The 20102-nt window shown below is 40.0% G+C and overlaps 1 protein-coding gene across 1 annotated transcript in view; it reads right to left on the bottom strand.

Annotated features, from left to right (window-relative positions):
* LOC117404042 (adhesion G-protein coupled receptor V1-like) overlaps positions 1-20102 on the bottom strand; it is a 190136-nt gene that overhangs the window by 111713 nt on the left and 58321 nt on the right. Inside the window, exons 35-59 of the mRNA XM_058985404.1 lie at positions 19888-20018; positions 19670-19769; positions 18669-18848; positions 17909-18072; positions 16935-17028; positions 15307-15385; positions 14577-14715; positions 13457-13598; positions 12543-12805; positions 11831-12006; positions 10520-10644; positions 9963-10144; positions 9568-9714; positions 9082-9165; positions 7807-8065; positions 7498-7620; positions 6851-7073; positions 5956-6160; positions 5723-5869; positions 5195-5450; positions 4758-4960; positions 4060-4236; positions 3266-3448; positions 2792-2971; positions 2465-2629 (exon numbers count right to left, since the gene is read on the bottom strand). Coding sequence (XP_058841387.1) covers positions 2465-2629; positions 2792-2971; positions 3266-3448; positions 4060-4236; positions 4758-4960; positions 5195-5450; positions 5723-5869; positions 5956-6160; positions 6851-7073; positions 7498-7620; positions 7807-8065; positions 9082-9165; positions 9568-9714; positions 9963-10144; positions 10520-10644; positions 11831-12006; positions 12543-12805; positions 13457-13598; positions 14577-14715; positions 15307-15385; positions 16935-17028; positions 17909-18072; positions 18669-18848; positions 19670-19769; positions 19888-20018 — 4127 coding nt within the window. The remainder of the gene's footprint in view (positions 1-2464; positions 2630-2791; positions 2972-3265; positions 3449-4059; positions 4237-4757; positions 4961-5194; positions 5451-5722; positions 5870-5955; positions 6161-6850; positions 7074-7497; positions 7621-7806; positions 8066-9081; positions 9166-9567; positions 9715-9962; positions 10145-10519; positions 10645-11830; positions 12007-12542; positions 12806-13456; positions 13599-14576; positions 14716-15306; positions 15386-16934; positions 17029-17908; positions 18073-18668; positions 18849-19669; positions 19770-19887; positions 20019-20102) is intronic.

Here is a 20102-nt window from a genome sequence, read left to right as displayed (position 1 = left end):
AAATATGCTAAAATGTCACCAGAAATGATTATTTGTAAAATTAAACCAAAATAAATAGTGCACAGCTCTTTTTTTATAAATGTGGTATTTGTATGAAATATTAAGTTATCTTAACTTATGTATATCCTTTCCAGTCATCATCCTGGTGACCTGTAAAAACACCCATGTGGCCTCAACATAACTCTCAGTTCATCAGAAACCCAGAGTGTTGCCATTATCCTGCCCTGTGCAATTCTCCTGCCCCTAGGGGCTATAAAAAATCCCATATTTGCTCTATAAGTAAGAATACCACTCCTCCCCAAACCAGCATTGACTATTGTAGTGCCATCTATTCCAGCAAGGCGGCTGGGTCTGTGCTCTACCTCATTGAACTGCAGTGTGCTATGAGGAGGTCTCTGTGCTCTACCTCATTGAACTGCAGTGTGCCATGGGGAGGTCTCTGTGCTCTACCTCATTGAACTGCAGTGTGCCATGAGGAGGTCTCTGTGCTCTAGTGTTCTGCGATACCTGATTTAGGCTACCTCGATACGATACCCTGCATAAGATCACGATATTCGATATTATCACGATTCTTTGAATTTTATGTCCATTACATGTTAAATGGCTGTCAAATAAAAATGTTCACAAGTACAAAGTGTGGTAGAGGCTAAAACTCACTTAATGCTACAGCATGGTGGAATGCTTGCTTTTTAATTTTATTTTCTGTTGAAACAAGTTCTCTTTTTATATAAGAAATACAGAAAATAGTGTAATCAAAGTCATTGCCACCAACTATTAAATACAACTGTAAAGAAAGCTTAGTATAAGAGACATTATTTTCTGTATATATTGTGTTTCAATATATATATATATATATATATATATGAGAGAGAGAATCATTACTTCAAATTAATTTTATAAAATAAGTTGAGCTGATGAAAAAAGCATTTCTGGCAAAGAACTTCTGATACTGTAGTACTGAAAACACTGATAACTATTAGAACATAATATTATGTTTCATCTTATTCAAGCCAAACGTCTCCTTCAAAACAACATTGCAGTGCACTATAAACATAGGAAATGTTACGCAATTTTATTCAGACCATCATGCGAGCGTGGATGTTAATTTTGCTAAGAAAATAAATTAGACAAAAGACTTTTACAACTATAGATTAGAGCACATCGTTTACCTGCTGAATCGCGTATGCACGCCTTGAACTATATATGGGGGGGTGGTGGACGGGGGGACGGGACTATGCAGCCTATGTACTGTGTACTGTACTGTATGTTTTTGTGCTGAACTTGCAACAATCAGACGTCCGTTTCCAGCATGAAAGCTAATTGTTTTACACACACAAAAAAATGTTTTACGACAAAATCCAAGGAATATATAAAGTGTTAACCATTTTTAACATGGAGTCGTTTTAATGACACGTCTGCAAAATATATTTTTGCATCTTGGTGAACTAACGAACGGCATTTTGATCCGCTTTTAGTGCGTTCCTATGTTCTCTTTACACAGTGCTTTTTTTATTGTACTATTTCAACTTCTTACACACACACACACACACACACACACACACACACACACACACACACACACACATATATAAATACTAATTGGGTGCATTATTTACATTTTTAAGACGAGATGTAATTCACAGAATCTCAATAATATGTAAAACAAAATAACTACAGTAAAAGTAGAACTATTTTCACTGTAACTAACTTACATGCTGTCGCTTCACTTCAACAAAGAGATTGGGGTGGCGATCTGATAAATGCTTAAATAAATTGGTGGTGTTTCCTCCCTTGTTTTTTACTTCTTTCAAACACCTCCTACATTTTGGATGTCCACCTTCAACTGGATTGCCGCTTTCATTTAATGGATAACCAAAATAGTTCCACACTACAGTGGAATTGGCTTTAGAAACCAGCTGTTCTCCCGCGTCCGCCATGTTGATACTTGGACAGTACTGTAATTAAATTTTCCGAGAACGCGCAGCGCAGGAAAGTTAGTTTCTTCCGGTATATGCAAAAAAGTTCATATCGTTTTTAAAGCACACAATTAAAGTGTTGTTTTGAAGTCTCAAAAAAAAAAATAGCCAGACCGAAAAACACGATATATCACCAAAAAAAAGACGGGATCGAAAAAAACCGATATATCGATTATTTTTTTTTAACCCGATATTAGGTATCATATAATTTTTGTATCATGATATTTCGATATACCGAAATACCGCAGAACACTACTGTGCTCTACCTCATTGAACTGCAGTGTGCCATGAGGAGGTCTCTGTGCTCTACCTCATTGACCTGCAGTGTGCCATGGGGAGGTCTCTGTGCTCTACCTCATTGAAATGCAGTGTGCCGTTGAAAAGGTATCTGTGCCCTACCTCATTGAACTGCAGTGTGCCATGGGGAGGTCTCTGTGCTCTACCTCATTGAACTGCAGTGTGCCGTTGAAAAGGTATCTGTGCGCTACCTCATTGAACTGCAGCGTGCCGTTGAGAGGGCTCAGGTCATCTCTCGCTGCTTCCTCCACCAGCCAGATGATCTGGACTGCCCCTCGCCCGCCCAGGCTTCTCACCACTGCCAGAGTCACCTGGCCCGCTGGATCATCAGTGAACTGTGGCTCGCGAACCGTCACCTGCAATACAAATTTAAAAGTCATTTACTATATATATATATATATATATATATATATATATATATAAAATGATAAATAATACCAGGTAATACACATGCTGCACAAATAACAGCCTTCATCTCAAACAATCGAATGTCCTGAAGACTGAATCCCTGTTCGTACCGTTTTCTGTTCAAAGCTGAAGAGCCCCACGGGGGAGTCGTTGGGAGGGATGTTCACGATCACTGTGGTGTCGTTTCCCAGTCTAGCGCCCCCTGTCACTCGGGTCAGGGAAACGCTGAAACTCTCTAAGAACTCGACAATGCTGTCGTCTATAATGGTGATCTCTATCACACCAGAACCCTGTTGAGAGATTTAACGTCATTAGATAGAAATCTTTTTCAATGGGGAAATCATCACACTATGAGAAAACCAGACGCATTTCCATTTGTTGCACTTTGTAGACATACCTTGTATGTTTGTTAGTTCATCGCCACGTGGTACAACTTCCACTCATTTAGATTTCATTCACATTGTACTTAATCAATTTAAATTGAACTAAAATTGAACTATCAGAAAAACATGCAATGTAATTACTTCCAGTTCCATTAAATGAGTATCACAGTGTTGGAAACCCTACCAGTTAACCGCACATACCTGTCCGTCGCTGAATGTGAGGTTTCCAAAGGCGGGGGAAAAGTCTTCTAGGTTGGCACTGATTGGTTGAGCCTTCCAGTCCAATCCCACTGCTCCAAACCTGCCAGCCAATCGAATAACCAGTAACTGCAACACATTCTGTGGAGGGAGGACCTCATAGCCGGTCACACCACCTGTTATAGCCTGGGAAACAAGAAGAAATCAATGAGCTATCTCCATACTACTGATTTGATCTGGATCGCTCTGCAGAGTACTGTGAGGTTGTTGATATAAAAAGCAATACTACTTTAGTAGAAAGAAGAAAATGTATGGAAGAGTATAAATCAATGATCAACTTGCAATGGGTGTCAACAAAAACAAAGCATCCCTTGAGGCATAATGTAAAGAGTCAAGGTCACTGTGGCAGGGCTGAGGCCCTGCACATTGAAATAATATGTTTGTGTTTGGTTTGTCAAGAAAATGTGTTTAATTCAAAAGTTTCTGCAAAATAAAGTTTGTTAGATATGGCAGGGCTGGGAGGTTAGAATTCCCTCCCTGTCTAATTGAACTTCATGTGCAGCATGTGGCCAGGTGTTGATTGCCTAATTGATTATCAAGGGGCTGTTTATTTTTGCACACAGAATTCAAGCAAATGCATGCATTTTAGTCACACATCCATCATTTGATAATTTGAACATGAAACCCAGTAAATGTGCTTACATTCACAACAGTATGAAAAGGCTTTGTTACACACATTAGCTCCTGGTAGAATGTTGAATTTTGAAACCTGCAGTGGTGTAAAATGACAAGCTTACTTTTGAAAGGTTAAACTGTAAGATTCCTCTGGGCTCATCGTTCTCCTCAATGGTGACCTCTGCAGTTTCCATTCCCAGTCTCTTCACATTGGGCTGCCCTCCACCCAGAGAGCCAGTCAGCAGCTCCACTCCAGTGATATTGACGAGGAAACTCTCAGCAAGCTCTGGGATATTATCCTTTAGAAAAGCAATAACAGGATTCGTTAACCGTCCTCCCAGGACAACTGTGATAATAACATGTTCTCAACTTCAGAAGCCTTTCCTGGTTTCTTCTTTTTAACTAAAAACCAAAACCTATTTAAGAAAACCTGCAATAAAACCAAAACAATCTGATTACAATGGTATGGATTCTGTTATTTCCTTAGGATAATGATAAGTGAAAATAACAATAATGTTAGAATAAATGTTAATATGTTGTGCATTGGGTGTCTCTTAAGTCTACTACTAACATATATATATTTTTTTATCTACAGGATGACTGTACACAGGATATGGTGTACTGTACAAATGTAAGGAATCTGTTCCAATATGTACAGTATATTATGGGATGTGCCATACACTTTTAGTTAAAAAATGTCAAAAGGAGTTGTTGTTTACTCCTTTACAAAAATAATAAAAAATGACTCAACAGATATTTTAAGGTAGTATCCTTGATCCATTTGATATCTGTATGGAAAAACAACCATGAGCAAACTCACAGGCAGTACAGCGACTTGAACATAGACCACGGGCACGTTCTCCTTCATGATGACAGTGGCCTCTTGTGCCACGTAGTCCTCGTGCTCTGTGGCTTGGTTTACAGGCAGCTGTGAGAAAGCTGGCTTGGTTCTGTAACGAACTGCAACATCACCGACAAAACCCTGTTCTCTCACAATCTTTAAAGTGACATTGATCTGCTTCACTGGAATAAAGAAATGAAATGAAAATATAATTACACGTATAACTGTAATATACTAGACACTGGTGTTATAAGTGAACAAAAGCAAAGCATGCCCCAGGCTTGTTTAATTGTTGTAGTCAGACTGTAGTCATGTAAACCAGAAAGCCACATGACTCAAATTGAAATTTTCTTCATGCATCTATTCAGTAATCATATGTGTTTGCAAAAAGGCAAATCACTGCCCTTTCAAAGTACCGTCAGGCTCCTGGGTGGTTACAATGAGGGAGTCCGAGTGCCAGCCTATCACCCCATAGGGGGAGTCGTTGGGCAGGATGGTGATCTTAGCCCTGTTCCTGAGGGGGTCAACGACAGCCCACCGGGTAGGATCCCGAATTCCGACGGTGGTGACTTCAGTCAGGGTGACAATAACGGTCTCTGCAAGCTCGGGAATGCTGTCTGCCAACACTGTTAGTGCGAGCGGAGCAAAGGCTTGACTCTCAGCAAAGGTGACCTAAGAACAAAACAAAGTGACACTCCCTAACAAAATGATGAATATGTTTCCATGTGACAATGAGACCTTTCAATTCTGCAGCCCCAACTCCTCTCGCTGTATCTAGAGTAGGCAGGGCTGAAGCGTCACACTGTCACATGATTTGAATAGGCTGTTCAGTTTAGGATTCTCAGCAGAAGCTTAAAGCCAGATTAAGTCACATTTAGAGAAAATGATAATAACAGTATTGGACAAACACAACCCAGGAGAAATGCTTCACCACAAACCCTTACCACTCCGAAGGTGGGGAATACGTCACTCAGGCTCCCGTTGGCTTCCCAGTGCACAGCGATTTGTCCAAAGGTTCCTCGCAGGCGTTCGATACTCAGGGTGAGCAGGTTATCTTGCTCCAGCTCTTCAGCTTGTATACTCAGAGAACTCTGGAACAGATGTGTTCAGTTAAACAGAAAGGTAAGAGAACAAATAAAACAAGACGCACTCTAAACATGCTCCATCCTCCCCTTACCTGTGCAAAGGCCACTATTCCATGGGCATCATCGTTGGATGGAATGACCACAGTCACATGACCATTGAAGCTAATCTCCGCTCCCCCCTTGGGGTTCTTCAGTCGGACCCTGAATGACTCCTCCTCTTCTGGGATGTTGTCATCAATCACATTGACCGCTATCTCCAGCTCTCCATCTCCTGGTTTGAACCTCAGTTCACCTGAACTAACAGCGGAAACATGACATGAATATCATTCAGAAGAATAGAGATACCTAGAGAATCCAGAACCTATTGCTACAGAAATTGCAACATGTAATATCCAAAACAAAAACATACGAATAATATAAAATAACTGATTTAACAGAATGTGGCTGATAACTGTTTATATACTCTATCAACTGGTTTCACAGACCCTGATTAGCACTGATCTTGGACTAACACTGGACAGTCCAAGATTAGTGATAATTGAGGTCTGTGAAACCAGCCATAGGTTTACTTCTTTTTAGATCTGAAATCACATGGGTGTTTTTTAAACTTTCATGATTTTGCTATGTATTCTATCATATGAAACTTTGTTTCCTGTAAAAATCAGTTTAGCCCACAAGAGCTCAATTTTAGAGAACATTGAAGAGGTGAGATGGCGAAACCTTAAAACACACTTTAAAGAACGATATCATTTTCAAGCAGACAAAACACATCTGAAGTATCTTCCTACACAAAAACATCTGTTGTGTTTCCAATAACATTAATATCCTCCACAGAGGTCATTACCTGTAGCGAGGTCATTATCTTCACCTGGGGAGACCAAACTTTCACCTTGGTCATTTATCCAGCAGGTAAATGTCTGCTGTGTCAGACATTATTGCTTCATAATCTGGATATCAAGTAAGATCAAATGAATGTTCCAATGTTACCTCGGGATGAAATCGGACTGGTTTGAGACAGATGTCAGTTCATAGATTCTGGAGCCGGAGCCCCCGGCTGCAGCAATGAGAGTTTTAGTTGCATTGAGGTGTGGGGCGCTGAAAGGGAACAGCTGCTGGGCTGGGGGAACCTCCAGGACCAAGGAGAAGCGATTCAGCTCCGACCTCCACGAATACAAACCGGAAGTGTTTTTACCAGCAAGCAGGAGATGGACTGAAAAGGAACACAGGAGAGTTAGCGCAGGTAAAACGTAGAATTAAAACTCCAATAAAGTAAAGAACAAAGAAGCTTTTGAAGTTAAGTCAATAATACAACAGTGAATAGGATTGGGACATACAGTGAGGTAACGTAGTAACACAACAATATAGTTCAAAGGAAAACAGAAAGGAAATAAATCAGCATTCTCTAATTTTAAACTGGGATATGGCGCTTATTAATTCTAGTTTGCTGGATCAAATCCAGCTCAGGTTCCAGGTACTTTGGCAGAGCACTGTGTAGAAAAGCCAGTGCTGCTCCTACACTGAGCTACACCTACAGTGCAGACTCACAGAGGGCTGAAACCTGCAGTCCTGTACGGCTGGCCCCAGTAAATGAAAACTGTCTGCAGAGGAATATTGTAGTGCTGAGTTTTACTTACTGATGCCAGAGGGAGGTGTGAAGGCCTGGGCTGTGTTCAGTTTACCATGGGAAATGGACTGGAAATGCTGGAAGAAAGACTGCCCTGCTCTCCAGACAAACACCTCACATGTAGAATTGTACTCTGTATAGTGAAAACAGTATTAAGACTGTGCAGTTCAGCCTGTAAGTTATGCATTAATACTAAACACGTCAGCCAGTGGATGTATGTATGTATATATGTATGTGTGTATAAATATATGCATTGTAACTGTGTACAACAGTTGCAAAGCTTAGCAAATCAAGTCTCAGGTTACACCAAAATGTATACCTTCAGTAAGAAGCAGCAGGTAGACCTCAGCCCCCTGGTGGAATGCCTGCACCTGTTTAGCTGGGGTGTTGAGAGGCAGGGCCTGAGGGTTCCTGAACTGGTCCCCAGCCCACTGGTACAGCACACAGCTCTGACTGGGGCTCAGCACAGACACGGCCAGGTACCAGCTGTTTCCACGGAGGAATAAGGACAGCCCCGAGGCTCCTGTGATGCTGAGGTCTTGGTGGAATATAAACGTGTTCCCGTTCCATCTGAAAACCTGGGAAGATGTTTTAATGAAATAATTGCATTATGCAGTAATACTAAATGTAGTCATATTTTAAACAGACTTTGTTTACTGTCTGTAATTCTGAGCTTTTTCTACAGTGAAGTACACTATATATATATATATATATATATATATATATATATATATATATATATATGTTTTCAAAGCATTTAATTGGCTTTTAATTAACTCCTAATTTTGAAAAGAGAAAAACAACTGTACACTTTAGCCACTATTACCCTATTGACACCATCTACACAATGCATTATGCTTTGAGCAGGTAATTGTGAGTGAAGTGAATGGCAATCACGTGGTTTCAGCGCATGCATATCTTGCATTATTTAGGTCAGGGCTGGACAAATCTGGCCTTACAGACCAGGTCTGTGTTCCAGCAGTACTCCTAATGGTTTCATTAAATCAGTGAATCCCTCATCTAGGGTTTAAAGCAGTTACTTGTTCCATTATACCTGTTAACCCTGAATGGCCCTCCAGGACTGTAGTTGCCCACTCCTGGTTTGTTGATAGGGTAGAAGGAGTATGTTTCTCATTTTGTAAGATTAACGTGGAATTTGAACCAGATGTGGGCCCTGTGAAATGAATTGCTGTGTTCTGCCAGTTAACCTGCTCAAACTTGGTAATTGAACTCAGTGTGTCAGGTGATTTGTATTTTAATTGATTAATTGACAGCTTAAATTGCTCACCAGGTGAGTATATATGGAATCTGGTCGAGTGAAAATACTGCTGTGTAAAGCACAAGATTATATTAGGTGGTATGTTACGAAATCTGTTTGTAAACAAAAATTGTTTCTATTGTAAAAGAAAACTGTACTAGCAAGTCTTAACAACAACAAAAAATCTGAAAAATTGTTTGCATTAACATAGTTTCGCCTCTAGATGGCGATAACATATTAAAAGCAGTGGAAGACACACAGCATCATTTTACTGTGTTGATCCTTCCAGGCTGTTACACAGACAATCTCACCCTGAGGCATGCATGGTACACTCACCTGGCTGGCAGTGATTAAATAATCTGTGCTTTCCAACATAAAGTGCTTCACATCAATATTCTCCGCAACATTCCAGGATTGCACCTGTAGAAAAAGAAAAGGAAAACGTTTAACCCACTGATCATTCCTACACCTTGTGAAACACATCATTCAGTGCAGTGTCCAACCAATCCCATTGAAACATTTAAAATACACTATATAAAAATACAAAGTAGAGGGTATGAATACCTGCAACATTAAAAACCTTATCAACACGAAAGTCAGTACCGCAACATACATACATTGTTTTACACACTAGGTAGGTCAAACGTACACCTAATCTCCTAGCATAGCATGAAATAATGTAAAGGTTGATTATCTGTCTCAATAAGTTAAGAGTGTCTCTCACTACACTAGCCCACTGTGCAGCACGTCACCTGAGACGAGCATTTGAACATTTCTTGTTTATGGTTTCAGAAGTCACTTATGGAAATGCTAAGCAAGTACCAGTGTTAAGTTCATATCAGGTGTCAATCTGAAGAGGCTGGTGTTTGATGCTCTCCTGTCATCTTGTCCTCCGTGAGTGATCGCTATATAGGATGACCCATTCATCGCAAAGCTAATGCAACTCCTGGGACCTTGGATCTTCAAAGACTGCAAAGAAAAAGGTTTAAAGAATGAGAATATCACTATATAGATTGTGTAAAAATGTGTATATATTAATCAGGCACTATCAATTAAGAATTGTATTTAAATATAATGATTTTCAAACATTTTACGAGTGGCCTATAGGTTTTGAAAAACAAAACTTTCTATCTGTATGCTGTGAGGTATTGGTACTGCACCAGATGCCCTATCGTATCACACTAGACCCACTCCCTTCACCCATGGTTGGTATTCACCTGACCCGGTACAAACACTCCCTGCCACCTGTACAACGTGGAGACCTCTTCCAGGGAGGGGCTGGCTGGAGGTATGCCCAGACGGAGAGCGTACAGGGCCCCCCCTGATGTGAGGGTGCACCAGCCTGAGGATTGCTGCTCTGGGAAGCTCTGCAAGACAGGTAGTGCTGGGTAGTCTCCCCCTGAAAAAAAAAAAAAAGATTCCACACAGTGATAGCAACCATTGCAATAACACAGCACTTCCTTCTCGTCCTTTACATGTAAACTCAAACTGCAAGACCATTGAAGACAAAACCCGTCACGCACTGACAGGATGTTAACAAACAGATCATTCATTTTATGACTGTTGTTCTACAGTGTTCTGTTTATGAAATCTGACATACACTACATATCTGAAACATCTATAAACCAGCACAGGTCCCTCTTACAAGTATATTATGAATGGCTTGGATCAGAGACCTGGTGAAACCCTGGTTCATGTCTTTATAATGTTGACAGGACATCACAATGGTGGAGACTGAGTGATGTAGTGCTTCTAAGGGAGTCGCATCACTTACTCATGCCGTAGGCTGTGTCTGACTGTGTTTCCCACTCCACACTGACTTCAGCGTCCAGCCCGTTGCTGCGAGACACTCTCAGATACACCGTCCTGTTCCCCTCTTCAACAGTTACAGAGCTCGCTCTGAGGAAGCAAAAAAACAGATACATCCACACTGCACTGGGAGGGGTGTAGCCATGCGATACTCATCAGCATACACAGGTCAGGGTACTTTGTATGAAGTATAACAATATTACATTATCTTTAAAGATGGACTATTGTTTTTAAAGGCAAAACAACTGAGATAGAAGTGTTCCTTCCCAACTATAAATCACATTAAGTCACCATTCAATATCCAGTTGGAGGACTACTGATAATGTATTACAATACAAAATCTTTGTATCACTGTACTATGTAAGTTGGAATTATGTTAATTTATTTTGAATACAGGGAATACTTATAATATATGTAATATTTACATTTCTTTTTAATAGCACATTAGTGTTGCAATATGTAGCCATTCACATCCAAACTCAACAGCAAATTGTCAAAATACACAAACTAATTAAGCATTTTGTGCTTCAACAACCAATGCCTTGTTTATGAAAAATAGCCGTGCCTTGATAACCTCCCCCTGGGGAGTTTCTGTGCCGCAAACTAGGCAGTGACTCAAGACCCAGCCGTGCACACACACGCATGTATTTCAAAGATAATTATTGTTTTAGTGGTTATGTTTTTATAGAATGATCTTAACTATGCATTAATGCATAGGCCTTAATTAGCTGCACAAACCGTTAGCTCCAATTAGACTGTTACAGAACGCTCTGTTGCACACATTCAAGTGGGTGGGGGGGAATCGAAGGGGAAGTCATATTTTGGAGACCGGTACAGGAAGTACACAGTAGTACTGCAGTCCGAATCCTTTATACAGTATTGTACTGTACTTTCAAAATAAAATATATATATATATATATATATATATATATATATATATATATATATATATATATATATATATATATATAATTACTGTGAATTGCATGGATGCAAATTGCTTTTAATTTACTTGAATTTATAATGATTTTGTTGTTACTAACATCTAGCTTATATTTAACATTTGTATTATTCTTCATTTCATTTTACATTTTTTCTGGATGTCTAGCAATGTTTGGAATTATTTTATTGCTGTATTCTTATTTTATTGAGTATGGTTTACCTCTCTTTGTAATAGTGCTTGCACTATTGAGATATACCTGTGCCGGCCTGGTAGGAACAAGGTGAATAATCTGAACTAGACCAAAGAATATTATTTCCTGCTGCCATGCCAAACCTGCTGTTGACTGGAAAGATCCTGAAGAGGCCGAGCGGAGCCTGGTTCTGTAGTACTGTGATCAGGGTCTGCAGGACGGAGCCCAGCCTGGCTCCCCCAGTCGGGTCTGACAGGGTTACCACGAAGGTCTCGTTCATCTCCGGCTCCTCATCCAGCACAGCTGAGATCTGCAGGGTCTGAGGAGAGGGGCAATGCTCTTAGACAAGAGCTGCTACACAAGAACCCCCTATTGGTAAGCAGCACTCATAGTTACAATATTTAAGAAAAACAAGCTAATCTATTAAAGAGCTGCTGACTAACAGGAATTTATGACGTAACTTTAAAAGCAGTTTATGGACAATACTACAGTATGCTTTTTAAAGATTAGTCTGACGAACACAGAGAAGTGTGCCCCTAAGTGCTTTTAAGCCAATTTACCTCACATTTAGACTTAAGATACTTTTGCTGATGTTGTCTAAAAAGTAGACAAATAAATATATTTTTAAAGTTTATTATTTTTGGTGGTCTATTTTTCAGCCTTACCAGCAAAGAACTAATACTGCCAGGAGATCTGAATACTGAATGCTAACACAGGCATGCCTGTATGACCTTGGCCACAGTCTTGACCCCCTGGCGCCTCAGTTCTCATATCCTCTGCAATAGTTGCACTACAGTTGGTACCGCATTATGAAAGTTTGCTGTTTCCCACAGATCTTCCCAAAAGATCATGTACCTTGAACCTGACTCCGTCCTCCAGGACAACAAATCCTTGTGAAGGCTGGAGGTCCTGCGATGCGTCTGAGCCGTTGAGGCTGGTGATCAGGTACTGCACAGTGACCTTCCCGAAGGTGCCCTGAGGAGGGTCCCGCACGACAAACAGCAGCGCCACGCTCTCTGACAGGCCAAGGGAGGTGGGCTCCTTCAGGAAGAAGTGCTCGCTGTTGTTGAAGGAGATCACTCCGTGTCCATCATCGTTAGCAAGGATGGTCACTGCAGCTGGAATAGCAGGGCAAGGAGCATGGTCAAGGAACAGGGACTATCTGAACAATACACACCTGAATCCACCACACGTTTTGATTAACGTGGCAGTTTCAAAAAGACAGACTGAACTTCTACCTCACCCACTGAGAGGGTAGTGCTACCAGGGCAGACTTGAAACCTACTCACCATGGCAGTGTGGGAAAGGAGTTACAATATAACATGAACTATATATATCAGGGACATTACAAGATATACTACAGCTTAAGATCATATGGTTACATTGATAACCATATGATCTTAAGCAGTGTGGAGTAGTGGTTGGGGCTTTGGACTCTTGACCGGAGGGTCGTGGGATCAAAGAGGTTGTATAAAGTACTAGGGAAAAAAAGCACTAGGGAAAAAAACAGTAAGCCAGCCCCTGGAAATTAAATGGCTTCCCATTTAGATACCTTTCTTCTCTCTCTTCCGCTACCAGCCCTTCCCACATTTGCCACTTATTTACTCTGAGCTAGGCAGTGTTGTGCACAAAACTTGTCAAACCGAACACTGCTCCCCAGTATTCAAGTTCTGCCACTAACCTTTACCGTGGAATGACCTGCCTAAACAGAAACATTTTGTACAGATCTATTACTTTAGTCTAAAAGTACAAGTGTCGAAGTAACAAACCTGTAGTGTTGTTTCCAAGCTCCAGCCCGAAAGACGGATTGGCCAGAACGAGCTGGAATTTCTCATCCCCTTCTGGTATGTCATCATCAGAGATCAAGACCTCGATGAACTGATGCCTCTCCCCATCGGCAAAGTGCAGAATCTGTAGGATATAGTACATGACAGACAGGTTATTGCAATCACTCCACTGGCTCCCGATCACCGCTCGCATCCAGTTCAAGACTCTTGTACTCGCCTACCGATGCCTTGACCAGACTGTACCCAGCTACCTCCAGACCCTCATCTCTCCCTACGCTCCCCTGCCTCCAGAGCCCGCTCCTTCTCCACCCTTGCCTCCTCTTCAGACAACACCTGTAAAACTCAACTCTCCCCTTCTGGTCAATTCTCTGCCTTTAATGCACTTTAACTTGCACTTATCTGCTCCCTATTTTACTGTATTTAATCCTGCACTTAACCCAATCTGTAGTATTTTGTATTTCACTTGCACTCGTATCTAACCCTGATGTAACTATCAACACTGTTATCTGCTCTTGAACTGCCCCGATATCAAATCGTACTGTGTTTTGTATTTGCTCTTATTAGGACTGAAGTCATTGTATTTTGTATCTTGCTCTTAAATGTACTGTAACTCTTGATATGTATTTTTTGTATATTCGCCCTGGGTAAGGGTGTCTGCTAAGAAATAAATCAATAAATCAATAAATCAATAATATAATAATAATAATAATAATAATAATAATAATAATAATAATAATAATAATAATAATAATAATAATAATAATATTGTTGGGGTTGTAGGGTCATATGAAATGAAGTGATAATGTGCGCAGGAATAGGCTGGTGGATTGAGGGGTGACACCAATACATTCACAAGTACTCAAACTCCTTGAAGCTATTTTATCAAACAAAAAAGGTAAAATGGTCAATAGACCTCCCCACAATAATAGGCTTCTATATCCAGACACTAGGAGTAGCCTGTGATAAGCTGCTCTGTTGTCAGCCTAAGGTGTGGTGCTACTGAATAGGTGGACATTGTCCAAAAAAACATTGCCCATCTTATGGAACAAGATGGATTACTTAATATCTGTGAGTGCAATTCAATGACAAACAAACTGCTTACTGTTGAAGTTGCATTGTAATCGAGCCCCAGCTGAGCTTCAAGGTTTTGAGTGTAGAAGAACAGAGACACATTGCCATAGGTCCCTCCATTCCTGTAGGCCACCAGCGTCAAGCTGCCAATGGATTCATTCACTTCATATCTAAAGAAACAAAACAGTTTTACTGTTTTCAAAATCCTTTAACCAATCCTACGTGCTGAATTACACAAGGCACAGTGTTCTTGTTTTAAATGGAAAAATATAAAAAAAACATATTATAGTAAAACCACAAAAAAAAAAGCTGTGCTGTGGCAAATATTGTCATATTTGTAAAACCATGTATATCTCAATGGACCTAAAGCAGAATAAACAATAACCATCTTTATTGAAATAAAACATGAATAGCAATCCAAAAGAGGAATGTGGCCTGGCTAAGCAAAAAAGACCCTTTCCTTATTTAACAAGCCCGTCATCTCTGGTGTATACTGCCTAGAATAATATGTATAATACAAAGTGTTTCTTTATTCCCTTTAGAATTGTGCATTAGCGCTTTGCACAGGATGACATCTGAACACAGGCTGAGATGTTCTGTAATTTGAACATACTGTATCCATAACAGTGATTGGGTGACTACTGATCTTGATTTATAATGCTTATACAGTGATATTTCAGGCACAGTATTGAAGAACACATGTGCAATCTTCAGGCCAATCTGCTGCTTACAACACACCTATGAAGTTGGTAGACACTTACTTTATGCTTTGCCATGCAATGATTCCTCGGACTCCATCGCTGGCATCAATAGTGATCTGTGCCACCAGGCCTTGAATATCTAGGAATGCACAATACATTTTTATTTGTACATTTTTTTATAATACATTTAAGAAGCTGATGTGCACAGAGCAGTCAAGTCCTAGGCTATGGTAGTGTGAACTTCCTCTGGCTGCCCTGACCTTAACACAGCTGTGGTGGGACCAGAATCTTCTAGAGCAGGGTCATTCAATCATGGTCCTGCAGGGCCATTCCACTCCAGGTTTAACAGGTAAAGCTATATAATAACTACTTCAGATCTAATTGGTTCAATTAAACAATTAAGAACATGGCTAGAACAAAGACAGGAGTGGAAAGACCAACTTTGGACACCTCTGTTAGTTAATTTAACAGGCTAAGGGTCAATTAACTAATTGAGGACTGGAACAAGAGGGACATGAGGAAACAGATGGCAGTCCCCAGACCTGGTGACTTTCAGTCTCCTCATAAATGACAACAGGACAGCAATGGAAATTAGAAGCTGCTTCTCAGTGCGTCTATCAAACATGAATACCTTTATTACAAAAGCAGCAAGCTTTTTCTATGGGATCTAAATCTAAATGGTGATCCACTTCAGTCCCTCCACAACCACTTGATGAGTTGGATTTTAATTTTAGACTGATAAGGATCTTACAAAAAGCTGTGAGTCGCATTGTGCCCACGGCTTTACCTTTAAGTCTGTAATGAACCAGGTCTATCGGTTCCACAGGCAGACAGTGCAAGGCGATCAACAGAGACAGTGACAGAACAGGAGGAGAAGAGAAAGATCACCATGGCAAGAAAAGAGAAGAGTTGTCAGTTAATGGTTTCTACATTTATAGTTTACACACGTTCCATTAAAGTGGTTGTATGTAACAAAATAATATTAAAAAGGATTAAATACTTAATTGTTGTGCTCCATTGACTAGACAGGTCTCAACATTAGCAAATTTGCAGTTTTTTTATTTTTTTATTTCGTTTTTTTTGTTTTAGAACATGATAAATGGTACTACGCTAGGATTAAGAAAGTACTCATTTTGCAAACCATGTTTTTAGGTAGTGTTTATCTTATTGGTCATTTTTTAAAGCTGTCATTAACCAACCAGCTGCTTCCCCTATGGACTGACATGCTTTGTAGCCAGTAGCATGCTAAAAGACACTGCTGAGGTGAAAAGGTGTATATTTCCTGAATATAAAGCTTGCAAACTTGAGAACTTTTCTACTTATCAGATATCATCTTAAAATGAAAATACACATTTGCAGTAGCATGTGTTTCTTTCAAAACTGCATCTTCAAGGCCTTTCTAGTGAATGGCAGTGCAAGATTTATGGATTTTTATTTTTAATGTAAGCTACAGCCACTTTAATGTGGTCAGTTAAGTCTCAGAGAAACATATGGAAATGACATACACTGTGGTAATCAGGTACTGTAGATGCTGGTCTGACTTGGCGGTTTGATTGATCTATAAGGTTAGGGTGTCAACTACAATTATAAATTGTGAGCCATTCTTTTGTAATAAATAAAGAGAAACCTAACAGGCTGTGCACAGAAGTAAGGTGGTGCCAGGGTGTAACTCAATGAGCTGCGCTTACCAAGCTTGTCAAAGGGAGAGGTCGGGCTGCGTGTGACGAGTACAGCAGAGGTGATATTTACAAGGAAGAACTCCTGCAACTCAGGAAGCTCATCCTGGAAAGAAGAACAAAAACAACGTTTTTCAAAGTCTTATCCATATACATTGTGGGTACTATTAAAATGCACCCACACTCCAGTTGTTGGTCATCTCATTTTCAAGCTTACTCAACTTGCAATGCATTACCTCTTACATTCAAAGTTCTATAGTTGCAATAATTTAGCATCCTTTTTGACTACTAAATATCATATTGTACTCCAGTTTATACTTAAGGTTTTATAATTTGTATACATTTGAATGGAATGGAATATTTGGCCAAATAAGCAATGTACAGTGTTGACTACTTATTTATTTTATTGCTTTGTGAAGCTGACTTCTAAAGGGAACCTGATGGACTGAAGCATTAACCAGCGCACACACATACAAGTATTTTTGTAAAATTAGCAAGCAGAAGGGTCTAAAGTAAAAGAGGCTATCGGAGTCTGTGATAAGCGTTTGCAGAAGATTCATGAAAAGGATCTTGTTTATCATTCAACTTCCATTTTGCTTCCTATGATTTTAAAGACCTTGTAAAGTGTTATTTACATCCTTCTGCATCTGCAAGTAGTTGAAGCAGTTGAAGGGTTATTGCACTATAACTCAAATGATGAAAAACATCCCTTTCAACAAATATATGTGGATTTAACCCTATAATGTCCAATTCCTTTTGTATGGACAAACCCTCCTACAGTATATTTATGTAGCTGGATCATCTTCATTGTATCAAACACAAATTTAAGAGACCTGGACAGGGAATGCATCATGAACTGCATATAAATATGTTGTCTCTTGAGGCTTGACTGTACACTGAATATGCTACAGAGGGTGGCGATGTATTGTGCGTGATACATCAATGGGCATTACAGGGTTAGTATAATAAAGAACCGTTTGACTTACCTCTAGAATGGTAATGTTGATTGCAGCTGATGTTTGCCCCTCCTGCAGAACCAGAAAGCCGGCCGCAGGGATGAAGTCCTGGCCGGGCTCAGCAAGGGAGCCCTCGGTCTGGTTCTGGGTCTGCAGAGACCCACGTACCGTCTCATAGCTGATGTTTATGGATCCTATAAGAATGATGACATAAAAAAACATATATCAGCAACAAACACTCAGAACCCTGTCTGCATGTCATTCTGATGCTTGTCATATTAAAGGTGTCGCATAGGTTTTATATTCACAATCCCATGCTGAAAATAGGTCATGCTTTATTTTAAGGCTCACTCTTTTTTCGGTTTAGTGTTTAAGTTTATTAACTGTTAACCTTTGGTTAAACTGTTAAACTTGCATATTAACATTATATAAAAAAAAATCATGACTAGTGCTATTTTATAACCTTCTTGTTATTCAAACTTCAGATCCGTTAAAAGTGAAAAGTTCAGTGAAAATATATTGGTATTCAAATGCAATACTCAGAGCAGGTCTGGTAATTCAGTTAAATGTTGTGTGTTTGATATCAAAAGTATGTTTGCTATGTCAGTAAAAAAAATAACATCACTGTCACAAAATCCAATCATACTTCTTTGGTGGATGACAATTATCTTTCCTACAAAACCACAGTCCACAAACCCTGCATGGGGGTACATTCACTTTGGAAGCAATTCTATGTGATCAAAGTACAGTAAATATCTTCAAAACCAGCAATGAAACGAGGCAAACCAACCGAGAGATCCAAACTCCCTGCGGATGAAGAGCTGGATGCTTTCATTTCCCTCCCTTGTGGAGACCATCTTGGACGAGGGAGCAAAGCTCAAAACACCATAAGGTTCGTCGCTGGCTTCCACTGTCAGGACTGCTTCAAAACCCCGCCTGTCAAGAGCAGCTGCTCCCGTGGGGTGAACCCCTAGCAACAAGATACACAAGCAGCAATGTTTTCATATATTTACAGTATTTACTGATTTACTATGCAGACAGACTAACAGAGCAAGGACATTCTGCATAACTCACTGTGGTTCTATTTCTTAACTGAAGCGTCTAGACACTGCAGTTAAAATCAACATACAGGTACAGTGCTCCATCTTTATCAGGCTATAGTCAACATGCTATTTGTGTACTGCCTTATAATGAGAATGAAAGTGGCAATGGAATGACATTATGGGACAAATGGGAGCCACAACCATACCGCTTTATAACCTGTTCCACAGTATAAAGGGGGAGTACTGTATTGGCATAGTTCTCCAAAATCCAATAATATTAAGTATAACACTTAAGAATACATGCCCCTTTATCTGATGTGTTGCCCTAACTGTGTTGTGTTGCTTTCTCCTCAACTAAAGAAGCAATGTAAGTGGAAATGTCACTTAAGGTGCATTATGCAATTGGCCACTGGTGTTTGTTTCCACAAGAAACTAAATCTGTGTTTATAATGTGAATTACTGTACAGTCCCTGGTACTTTAAACAGTCCGGTTTTATGAACACCAGACTACAATGCAAAGGGTTTGAGAAGCACTACTATGTTGAGACACAACATTTCTGAAGTTGTTTCCAGCAGCTCTCAGGAGGATCCTTGTGACCAATAAAGTGTTTCGTCTGCTGTTATACCACCTTGAAAGAGCAGCCAAGAACTGGCATTGCACTTGAGGCTTCCCTTTGCTTTGGGGTTTCAAGCTTGTGTCGGTATAGGGCCTGCTTTTTTTAGTAACTAAAATATTACTACATTTTACCTTCAGTTCTGATGTTTGCCAGAATGACCCTGTATTCCTCCTTCTCTTCAGGGATTCCATCATCCAGCAGCTTCACAGATATGGAAGCATTCAAGGTGCCCTATAAAGGAATATAAAGGAACAATAAGGAACATTGTTTGTCATCTCTAAGCGATTCTCAAAGTAAGAAATCATTCCAGAAATCTTCATTAAGTTCCTGATTTAGGGTTTTTTTTTACCTCTGGAAAGAACAGGACTCCTGTGAAATTGGCAAAGTTTTGCCCCACGCGAGGTCCTTGGATACTCCAATCCACAGTGACGTTGCCCAGGCCAGGAGCTGATCTTGTTATTAATAACTGTACGCTCTCTCCTTGAAAAACAGATTCAGAAACATTTAGGCCTGGACGATAACTCCAGTCATGAAGCCATTCCTAATCATGACAATCAAATCAAT

This window comes from Acipenser ruthenus, chromosome 1 (assembly GCF_902713425.1).
Source record: "Acipenser ruthenus chromosome 1, fAciRut3.2 maternal haplotype, whole genome shotgun sequence".
Classification (NCBI taxonomy): Eukaryota; Metazoa; Chordata; class Actinopteri; order Acipenseriformes; family Acipenseridae; genus Acipenser; species Acipenser ruthenus.
The sequence above is the reverse complement of the archived record's forward strand: the minus strand, read 5'-3'. Positions and strand labels throughout refer to the sequence as shown.